General features: G+C 35.5%; 1 protein-coding gene across 1 annotated transcript in view; it reads left to right on the top strand.

Annotated features, from left to right (window-relative positions):
• KCTD5 (potassium channel tetramerization domain containing 5) overlaps positions 1-12,216 on the top strand; it is an 82,523-nt gene that overhangs the window by 35,617 nt on the left and 34,690 nt on the right. The window contains exon 2 of the mRNA XM_044657771.1: positions 11,352-11,460. Coding sequence (XP_044513706.1) covers positions 11,352-11,460 — 109 coding nt within the window. The remainder of the gene's footprint in view (positions 1-11,351; positions 11,461-12,216) is intronic.

Raw genomic sequence — 12,216 nt, forward strand, 5'->3', positions numbered from 1 at the left:
GGTTAGGGCAAAAGCACTGAGTTTAAGTTACAAACTAGGTTATAACTCACTGTAAAGAAAAATTTTCCATCTCAAAATGGAAGTAGCTGATTCAGAAGATAGTTGGATCTCCCCATTCTAAATTTTTAGTTAGAGGCTGGTTGACTTCTATCACCTTTCCATCCCCACTTCTCCCACTCTCTCCTCTCTGATAGATAGTGTAGTGATTAGAATACTAGGAATAACTGAGTCCACATTAATTGTGTAACCCTGGGCAAATCAGTTAACCCCTGTCTACCTCAATTTTCTTAACTATAAAATGGTAACAGTATCTGCTTCCCATGGTTGTTGTGAGAATCAAATGAGATATTTTTTAAAAAAGTGTTTACCATAGTAACTGGCATATAATTGGTACTACATAAATGCTTATTGCCTTTTCCCACCCTTCATCTTCCTTAAAATTTTTTGTTGTTAGCTTTTTGCTTTTTCACATTTTTGAACATACCCCTTTCTCTCTGCTATAGATTGAGTCTTCCCTTGGAACATAGGAAACCCAGACAGTTCAACAAAACCAGCCCATTTCCATTGAACATTTAAGTGTCACGTGTATGTAAGTGCCAAGTGTTGGGGATACAAAGCCCCACCACCTAGCACATAGTATTTAATAAGTGCTTATTGAACCATTAATGGATTGAAGTCTTTCAAAGTTTCTCTAAATTCCATATCTGTGGTGTCTTAGTATGCAATAATATTTAATTACATCAATGTACTACAGTTTATTTAGCTATTCCTCAATTAATGGCACCCTATTTTGTTTCTCTTTTCTTGCTTCTACAAAAAAAACAACTTATAAATATTTGGCATATATGAGACCTTTCTATCTACGAGCATTTTATCTCTTTTCCCTACATAATTCCAAATTGTTTCCCAAAATAGTTGGATCATTCCCAGGTCTGCCCAAATGTATCATTGTCCCTGTCTTCCTGCAGGTTCAATATTGACTATTTCTTTTGTCACCTTTTCCAATTTGCTGGATGTAGGGTTGATATTCTAAGTTGTTTTAATTTATTAATGATGTAGAATAGTCTTATGGTTTTTAAGAGTTTGTAGTTCTTTTTAGTGCTTTTTTTGTATGTTTGGGAAACTTCTACTGGTGAATGGCTCTTGGTCTTTATATTTATGCTAATTATCCCTAAATTTCTTGGGCCTTTGTCATAGACATTTGATGCAAAGATATTTTCCTAAGTAGTTATCCTTCTTAACTTTGCTTGTGTAAAACCTCTTCAATTGAAATTATTTTCAATTATATGTCTTTTATGATTTGTTGTCTCCTCTATGCCTTGTTTGGTTAAATACTTTCTCTTCTAACCGTGAAAGGCCCTTCCTGGACAACTACTTTTAGGATGTTATTTGTAGAAGTTATTCCTATGCATAAGTTGATTGGACTAACTGGCCTTTTAGGTACCTTCTAAATCTTTAAGATTTTGTGAAATTCATTAAAGGTTCATTATGTTTTAGGAATAGAGAAAACAATTTCTCAGGAGAGTTAGCGATATAGTGTTTTTTAAAATTAATTTTCATTGATTTCTTTCCTATATCATCAAAATTTCTCCCAGTATACCTCCTTCTCCTTCCCCTCCTATATAACATTTTTAAATACAAAAGAAAAAATCTTCAAATTTGATCATTACATCAAAAAACTCTAAAAAATATGCAATATAGCATATTAATGGCCCTCTTACCCCAATAAAGGGGTAGAATAGAGGTTTCTTTTCATATCTTTTCAAGTCATACCTGTCTTTATAGTTTTATTACTTTTACTTTTTTTGTGGTTCTTTCCTTTTAAAAAGTCTTTTTCAGGGGCAGCTGGGTGGCTCAGTGGATTGAGAGTCAGGCCTAGAGATGGGAGGTCCTAGGTTCGAATTTGACCTCAGATACTTCCTAGCTGTGTGACCCTGGACAAGTCACTTCTTTACTACTCTTCTGCCTTGGAGCCAAAACATAGTATTGACTCCAAGATGGAAGGTTAGGGGTTAAAAAAAAAAAAAAGTAATTTTCATTTATGTTGTCATTGTGTATATTTTTTCTTGGCTCTGCTTTATTCTTCAGTTCATATAGACATGTGTCTCCAAATTCATCTTAGTGGTTTTTTCTTAAAGCACAATGATATTCCATTACATTCATATAGCAAAATGTGTTCCTCAGTTGATAGTCATCTACTTTGTTTCTAATTTTTTCTAACACTCCTATAAATATTTTAGTACCGAAGGAATTGAGGAAATTGAGGGAATTGAAGGGATTGGAACAGCAAGTGGTTGAGAGAATTGAATGAACTACACTGATTCCTTCATATGACTCAATTCTGAAATTAGCTTAATTGCTCTTTCTGTTCAATTATGGATATAGTCCAATCTCTGTCTTGTGAGAAAACTTTAATTTGGGAATTGGGAGAAAGCCTTATTGTATTGTTTGAACCCCGTTTTGCTGGGAAGCTGGGCCACCTCAACTTTCTGTTTGGAGACCCTTAACTAAGGACTTAAATTATGCTGACCAGAAATCCAGTCAGATCTAAAGATTGATGCAAGGAATTGTCTTACAATTATACATCACAGTCAATCCATATATCTTATCTGACAACGGGCCCCATATTGATAAATCAATTATTTCTGTGTTCCTTTGATTGTTTTACAGACACTTTGTGGGGAGTGAGACACCTCTTTCTGATTTCAGAGAATTATACTTGCTTGCTTTTTCCCTTCCAACTTGGAAAATCTCTAATCTTTCCTCCAATTAGAAACTAGATTTCCTGATGTTGTATTGTTTCCTTTTTAATTGATTGGTCTTATTTGATTGTTTTTGATGTAAAAAAAATCTCTTTCCCCCTATATTTAGGATCCATCCCTAAGTTGAGGAAGAGGCTTGGTCCCAATTTATTAGGCATTGGGCATGCATTGTTTAATCAAAATGCTTAGAAGCTCAAACCTTTGTTTCCTCAATTACTTTGTCTTTAACCCACCACAGTACACATGGGGACTTTTTTCTTATTAATGTTCTTCTGATTTTTAGTGACCTTATTTGCATAATTCCAAATTATTTTCCAAAAGATTATACAGATTCACAGCTCCACCTGCAATGCATAGATGTCTTTTTCTACAACCCCCTTCTCATCTTTTGTACTGTTTGAAGTCAGAGATATAGTGTTACAAGTTAATGGGGAAATATTTTGTCAAATGCAAAGCTGTTTTGCATTATACCTGGGTTTGTAGTGTTACCTTGATACTTTTTGCTTTAGGCACTTATAGTATACCAAAGCTAATTTCTGGGTGATCTGATATATTTTCCTTTCATATTATTATTATCATCTTAATGCCAAGCTATAGTCCAGAAATCTTTCATTCTCAGATACTACCTTGATTTTCCAAATTAATTTTTCTGTTATACAGCCCTTGACATCAATGGACAACATTGAGGGATGACAGGCTCCAGGTTCAGATAGACACTGTAAGAAGGGAAATTAGATATTTATGTGTATATATGTTTAAGGTGTGGTCGCCAGGGATCAATCAGATTTAGATTGATTCCATAATTAAAAATAGACCCAAGTTAGGATGGCTTTTATGGTAATTTATTAACAATTAGGAAGGTTGAAGGTAGGGAAAGAGAGAAAAACTCTGGTCCTGACCAACAGAGGTCCAGACCAGGTGAGAGTTGAGATTAATTAAACTAGGCTACTAGCCAAAAGGCCTTAGCAATTAGAGAGGCAAAGAAGCCTCCTTGAGGTAGAGACTCTAGAAATGCCAAGGTAGGTGAAAGGAAGTCAACCTAACTTACCTATGTGACAATTCAGAGGAGAAGCTGCCTGAGGTCTCAGCAGAGATCTTTCAGCACTGAGTTCAAAGTGGGAACTCCCTCCACAAGAAGTTTACCATCATATTTGAAAGATAGCAGCTTTTGTCACTTCCTGGAGGTCCACCTCTAATTCAAGTGGACAAATGACAGCCTCAACACTGTTTTCAACTGCCCAAAGGGCAGTCTCTTGTTCTTGATTTGTTACTTATTGTCTGTCATGTGTGGGTAACTCATCTCCCCTCCCCCACTAAGGGAGGTGGGGATGACATTATCTCTGGTGGCTAGAGTTTTAACTATGGATGAGTGAGAGCTAATTCCATTTACACAACACAGAAATGCCCAAAGTTTGAGTCACAAACAGGAGGAACCAGAGGTCTGACATAAGGAGGCAAATATGACCATATGGCTGTGATAATGGTGACAATAGCATTTATATATAGTGCTTTAAGGCTTTCAATGTTTTACAAATATTATCTCATTTTATTCTCATAATAGCTCTAGGAAGTAGTTTCTTCTACCCTCATGATACAGATGAGGAAACTGAAACAGAGGTGAAGTGACTTGCCCAGGATCACTTAGCTAGTAAATATTTGAGGCTGCATTTGAACTCAGTTTTTCTTTACTTCAGGTCTAAAACTCTATCCACTCTGCCACCTGGCTGCCCAAGACCTATTGGACCATAGCTTTAGATGGCTTTACTTTATTGAAAAGAAACAAATAGACTAAAAAAAAGGAGGAGTTAGCAAAAAAAAATGGATTAAGAAGCTATATGAAGAAATTTAGGAATTGGGGAGGAAACATGATTGAGAATATTTAATTGAAGTTCAAAGGATGGAAAAATAGAAGTAACATTGTTATTTGAATATACCACAGACCACTTGGATAAGAAGAGGAAATAGATGAGGAGTTTTAGGAGCAGATATAAAGCCCAAAATAGAGAGGCATAATGTAGTAGTCATGGAGAACTTCAGATACCACAGCCATCTGCTTGAGCCCCCTCTCTGCCATAAGCAGAGCTGCTAATAACTATTCGATTTGACTTAAAGATAATTTAATCTTATCAAAGGTGGAGGAACTAGTAAGGAAAAAATTTTATTCTGGTTCTCATTCTCACTAATGGGGAACTGGTTGCTAGTATGAAAATGATGAGCCTCCTGGGAGAGGAAAGCCTAGATTTAGTGGTAGATAAGGAGAGGAAATCTTAGTTTGACAAGCACCCTAAGCTTTAAAAAAGCAGATTTAGATTTCCAAAGATTCAGAGGAGAGATAAGTAGGATCCTCTGAGGATTGAGCGTTAGGGAAAGGTTGCCTAGGAGGGATGAGAGATACCTAAGATTAAAATTCTGAATGCATAGTATGGAAAACAATTCTAATAGGAAAAATGGGATTTGTCTGGAGAATACATATGAAGAAAGTCACTTTGGTAACTATGTAGAGATAGACTGGAGTGGAGAGGAGACCAGTTAGTTTATTCCAAGATTACAAGTGAGATGTGATGAGGGCCCTTCTCAGAATATGGAGTAAAAGTGATGTGAGAGATACTTTGGAGTAGAAGGAACAGGACTTGATGACTTGTGGGGTTGGAGGGGATGAGTGAAGGCAATGAATCAAGTGTGGCTCCTAAGTAATGTTGAGTAGAGGGAGGGAGAAAGAGAGAGAGAGAAACTTATAGAGTTGGGAAAATCTCAATTCAAATCTCACATCAAACACTAGCTATGTGGTCTTGGCCAAATCATTTAATCCTTATCTGCCTCAGTTTCCTTATCCATAAAACAAGGATAATAATACTTATTTCACATGATTGTTGTGAACATTGAAAATCTTGAAGCACTATATAAATGTCAACTGTTGTTTCTATTAATATTTTCAGATAATTCACCAACTCACTTAGATTTTAAAACGAAATGTACAAAAAGTGGAAACAGGCACAGGATCTTGTAAAAATAGTGCCAAAAGTGAATGCTAATGCTCAAAATGAAAAAGTATTAAGGGAAGCTAAGGACAACAAAAAAGAATTATTTAAGAAGCCACCTTGGGGAATTTTTGCTTTGAGATTGATGGGTCAATGGCAACTTACAATAGAAAAAAGGCTGACATAATTCTTATTTTACTTCTGCTTTCTCTGCTAAAGAAATTGGCCTTTGGCATAAAATGACTAAAAAGTACCTAAAATTCTCTAAGTAAAGAGATAGTAAGAGTATACTTTGGTGCTCTTATTTCTGATCACCTGGCCCAAAAGGCTCATCTTTGGGAACTGACAATTGAAAGTAATGGCAATTGTGACTACTGAGTACTGTCAAGTGATATTTGAAAGATCATGAAAAATGGGAAAGTTATCTCAAGATTGAAGAGCAAACTGTGGTCCCAGTTTTCTTTAAAAAAAAAAAAAAGAAGAAGAAGAAGAGAAAGCATGAAAATTGTACCATTAAGCCTGACTTCATTTTTTAGGAGAATTCTAGAATGGATATTTAAATAAATGGTTGATTATCATCTTTGAAGGGAAGCAGTGATTTCAGAGAACTGTTATGGCTCCTGGCCATCTCATCCCTTTTCCAATAGGGCCATAGTCTCTTCTTCCTGAACACTAGAAGCTTTAACTCTACCTCTGGAACCATCTTAGACTCTAAAAGGCTAGCTTTCACTTTACTTTACTTTTCCTGGAGGCTTACATGAGTATATCTTCTACCCAACATCAAGAGCTCTCTCTTAGGTGTTATCTTCTTCTACTAGAATGTAAACAAGAATTGTCTCATTTGCTTTTATTTCTTAGTTTATCACAGTTCCTGGTACATAGTAAGCACTTCATACATGCTTCATCTATCTATAATCAGGAACAGGTCTTGCCAGACTAACCTTTTCTTTTAAAAGAGTGTATCAGAATGAAAATAGGTTTTGAGTAATACTATATGTATAACCCAGTGGAATTGCTTGTCAACTCTGGAAGTGGGGAGGGAGACAACATGAATCATGTAACCATGGGGGAAATTTTTTAAATAATTGAAAAAAACATAAAATGGTATATTAGAGCAAGAACTTTATTTAATAAGTATCTCAGACTATTCTGTGGAAAAGATAAGTTGAGATAAACTAAAAAAGAATACATTTAGATGGGTTTGGGACTGATTGGAAAAACCAGATTAAAAGAGTAGTTAATTATTAATGGTTTTATGTCAATGTGTAGTGGGAAGTATTCTGTGGGGTACCCTAGGGGTATCTGTCTTTGGTCTTGTGCTTTTAAAGTGACTTAGGTAAAAGCATAAATAGCATACTCATCAGATTGCAGATGATGCCAAATTAGGAATTCCAGCAAACAGTGGATAACTCATGACCTTTTAGGTCATTTTCCACCATAGCCACTCTCTCCCCTTTACCTTGCCCTTCCCCCTTTCTCATGTCATTGTATATGTTTTTTTCCTCCATTAGATTGAGCTCCTTGAGGACAGGAACTGTCTTATGCTCTTCTTTTTATCTCCAATGCTTAGTACATAGTGCATGGCACATAATAGGTGCTTAATAAATGCTTATTGATTGACTCTAGATGACAAGAGTCTAGATTCAGAAGATTCTTGATAGGCTAGAGCAGTGATGGGCAAACTTTTTAAAGAGGGGGCCAAAGGAAAGGAAATGCTCATGTCAGTCTGTTTCCGAGGCAACTCTTTCGAAGTTTCATTGTATTGTATCCTATTCATTTTATTAGTCAGATTAGGAATAATGTCGTGCAGACAGATAGAACATTTCAGGGGGCCACATCTGGCCAGCAGGCTGTAGTTTGCCCATCACTGGGCTCTAGTAGAGCATTAGACTGAATCTAATAAGATAATATTCATTAGAGATAAAGTCTTAAACTTGAATTCCAAAAAAACCTACTTCACTAGTACAAGATTTGGGGTGGGTGGGTGGGGTAATGGTTTGTTTTGAAAAAGGTATGGGAATTTTAGTGGGCTATAAGCTCAGCATGAGTCAGCAGTGTTATGTGACAGCTAAAGAAGGTAATGTGTTCCTGCGATGTATTAAGAGAGGTATATCTTCCAGGAATAAGAATGTGATACTTTCAATGTATTCTGATTTCACGAGTCCATCAGCTTTCATCTGCAGTCTTGTGATCAGTTCTGGGTGTTACAGTTTAAGACAAACTGTAGACTATCCAGTAGAGAGTAACAAGGACGGTAAAGGACCATGTCTGTGACATGTGGAAGACTGGGTAAAGAAAAAGGGATGGAATTATCCTGGAGCAGAGAAAACTGAAGGGAACTTGATAACTATCTTCAAGAATATGAAGGACTTATGAGGAAGAGATATTAAGTTTTTTTCTCCTTGATTCCAGAGAATAGAACTAGGATCAATGGGTAGAAGTAACAGAGAGATCAGTTTTGGCTCGATGTCAGAAAAACATTCCTAACAATGAGTAAGTGGAATGGGATATCTCTAGGGTAGTGGGTTCTCCTTAGGCAGAGGCTAGATTAAGTATATTTAGGTGAGATTGTTTTCAGATATAAGATTAGACTAGATGATCGATTTATTCCCTTTCATCCCTAATTCTGTGATTCTGGGAGGAATAACCCTCTACTACATTTGTACAAGTTGTCTTTGATTTTACTTCATTTGAAGATCTCTAAAGCGGTAAATCCGCTATTAGAGAAGTCATTATATATTTGAAGAACACTGGTCTTATTCTTATAATTTCTACCTGTTTGTCCTAACTTTTTTCTTCGGGGCCCAAATGGACTAAATATATATTCCTGCATACATACACCAACTTTCAACATATTTCAAGACTGTGATTATGAGCTCCCTTAGTTCAGGTTAATATTCTTTAACTAAATATCCGTGAATCCTCATTCAATACTTTTTAAAAATATGGGCCACAATCATAGCATAAAATAATATTACTCTCTTAGTATCTTTTTAGTGCCATTCAGAATTTAACAAAATGGTTCATGCACTCTTGAGAATGTATAATGCAATTTTTTTTAATTTATATGATTTTTTTACTTAATTTTTTAAATTTCACATAGAAACTTTTTTTGACATTTGTTTTCTGGCATTTTGCAATTCATATGTTCTCCCTCCCTTCCTCTCCCTCTTGCAGTTGGTAAAAGATCTGAAACAGGTTATACGAGTGCTTTCATGCATTACAAGTTTCCATATTCCCCGTCATGACTGAAGACACATATTGCATATACAATAAAAAAATCATTAAAGAAATAAAATGAAGCATACTGTGCTTTGATCTAGTCACATTCTAACAGTTTCTTCTTTTTTTTTTTTAATCATGAATTCCTTGGGGTTATTTTGGAGCCTTGTTTTGCTGATAATGGTTTAGTCCTTTGCAGTTGATGATAGAATATTTCTGTTAATGTATACACTATTCTCCTGGTTCTGCTCACTTCATAAACTGCTTTTTTATAAACAGGTTTTTTTTAACACATCCTATTCATCATTTCTTATGGCGCAATAGGTTTCCATTAATCATATACCTTAGCTTGTTCAGCCTTTCCCCCATTGATAAACATTCCCTCGGTTTCCAATTCTTTATCACTACAAAAAGAGCTACTAAATTTTTTTTTTATACAGGTAGGCCCTTTTCCCTTGGCTCTGATCTCTTTGGGATATAGATCAGTGGCATTGCTGGTTCAAAGGGTATGCTAGGCATAGTGGCATATGGGCCTTTTAGGTGTGGTTCCTTATTGATTTCCAGTTGTGTCAGTTCACAGTTTTACTGACAGTGCATTAGTATCCCAATTTTCCCACATACCCTCCAACATTCATCATTTTCCTTTTGGGTCATATTAGCCACTCTGTGGTAGGTGTGATAGGTATGAGGTGGTATCTCAGAGTTGTTTTAATTTGCATTTCTCTAATCAATAGTGATTTGGAATATTTCCTCATATGACTACAGATGGTTTAAGTTCTTCATCTGAGAACTGCCTGTTCAGATCCTTTGACCATTTATCATTTGGGGAGTGCTTTGTATTCTTATAATATAGTACAATTTATACATTTGTAAATGGAAAATTTGTAAGTTTTATCAGTTTGGGGAACTAAGATGGTTAAAACCTACAACTGCCATCAGAGTAGAAACAAGGAGAAATAAATGAATTGTGATCCCCTTGAAGATTTCCTCTTCTGGTTCTTGTGAATAATTTCATGGATATGTAGGTTCCTGTGGGGAAGAGTCCTGTCCTGACCACCCCACTAGACTTCCCACAGGTCTATAGGTTTCTACTAAGTAAGTTTTGTTAACTAAGAAACTGAGTGTCTACCTTGTATAACATAATAAAATTTGGAAATTTGATGATTTGAGTTAGTTAGTATACTGCATATTCTCTATGGGGAAAAGTTTACTACAAATAAAGATTATTCATATGCTGTTATAAACTGAATTCTGCCTCTTAGAAATAGCATATCCATTTATTAGATCATATTAGGTAACAAGCCATTCCAATGCAATGAAACCTCTGGTGAAATTGGAAGATCTTGAATAGTAGGCTTCATGCTTCATAACCAATCATGTATCTGATGTTCAGGGACCAGCCTATATTCAAAGAAGCTTATCACCAGAAAGTTTGCTTCTAAGTTTGTTAGCCACAAGACTTCGCAAAGTCTATTGGTAAAGGTATAGAAGGGAGTTCTCAGAGGAAAATCTCAATCTTTCAGAGTAACAAAGGGTTATTTATATACAGAAGCTAAAGTTTAAGGTATATGTATATATACTATATATTAAATGTTTTCAGTATTTTAAAATTTAAATTTGAATGAATTCATTTTCAAACTTAGTATTCTAATTCCTTACTAGACTTTCTGCTTCCAATCTATTCCCCTCCACATGACTGCTTAAGTAATGAACCTAATTCACCACTGTGATCCTGTTATATTCACCACTGTGATCCTGTTATATTTTTACACAAAAAAAAGTTATTGCTAGAACTTGTTCAAATTTAAGACCTCAATTTTGGTGTTCAAGGAACTCTACAATCTCTATCTTTCCTGTGTAAGTACTTAGCTCTGCTTTATGTTCCTCCCCTCATTCCAGGGGCCCTGTTTTAATAGAAAGTGCCTTGAGGGTGTCAGCTGGGTGGCTCAGTGGATTGAGAACCAGGCCCAGAGTTGGGAGGTCCCGCAGCCTCAGACACTTACTAGCTGTGTGACCCTGGACAAGTCACTTGACCCCCATTGCCTAGCCCTTACCACTCTTCTACCTTGGAACCAATACACAGTATTGATTCTAAGATGGAAAGTAAGGGTATCAAAAGTGGAATGGGTATGGCAGGATATAAATGAGTTCCTCTTCATTGGGAGAGTTCAAGTGGAGCTCGAATCTCTTTAAGAAATGGTTTGGCCTGAGTAATAGAGAATAAGATTCCTTTCAACTTCATGATTTTGTGATAAGGGACATGTACTCAAAGTTTTTTTAGATTACTTTGGTTGTACCTTTTACCTAGCCCAATATTGTGCACATATTAGGTCCTTAATATTTGTTGAATTGATTAGCATTTATTTCACCTATATTTTATTTATTGTAGGATGAAACAGGTGCCTATTTAATAGACAGAGATCCTACCTATTTTGGACCAGTCCTGAACTATTTGAGACATGGAAAACTGGTCATTAATAAGGACCTCGCAGAGGAGGGTAAGTTGAACACTTTCTATTTGTTATTTCCCTTAAAGAAATAAGACCAGAGTGACTTGGGGTGGGGTGGGCTTCATGATGTTTCTAAGACAAAAATACTAATTAATATTCGGCCTCCCTTGTTGGTGATATTAAAGGAAAGCGAGGTGTCTTTCAGACTAGGCCAAGCATTTAAGCCTCAGGCTTTGCATCTTTTCCAGTCTACCAGATTGATTTGGTGATGCCAGATTATAGTATTGATCTTCAGCAAGCTTTCTTCTTGCAAGGGTTTAAAATGTTGTACTGGTAATTTCTTAGCATGAACTGATAGTGAATAGGCTGTTTTAATTAAATTTTCAATTGGAAGTTCATAATCTTGTGGTAGGCATACTTATATTCTTCAGTATAAACAGTTATGGTGGAATCTGGAATCTTAGTACTTTGATTAAGTGAATGACTTTTCTAATAATAATAATAATAATAATAATAATAATAATAATAATAATAATAATAATAATAATAATAATAATAATAATAGTGCACATTCATATATGTTTCCAAAGTACCTTTCCAGGTTAAATGTTCAGGACCATTTGAAATAGAAATGTACTTTTAAATTCTGCTTAGATTTTTTCAACTAGGAATCTTTATGATCATGGTTTGATCTGTTATTCTTAGGGTCCTTATTAAAAAGTTGCAGTTCTGGAAGCTTATTTGGAAAGGGAGAGCTCCTATTTCTTTACATAAATTCTTTGTATTAAAATAGATAATGAAGAC

The sequence above is a fragment of the Gracilinanus agilis genome, chromosome 1 (genome assembly GCF_016433145.1).
Source record: "Gracilinanus agilis isolate LMUSP501 chromosome 1, AgileGrace, whole genome shotgun sequence".
In the NCBI taxonomy this organism is placed as follows: Eukaryota; Metazoa; Chordata; class Mammalia; order Didelphimorphia; family Didelphidae; genus Gracilinanus; species Gracilinanus agilis.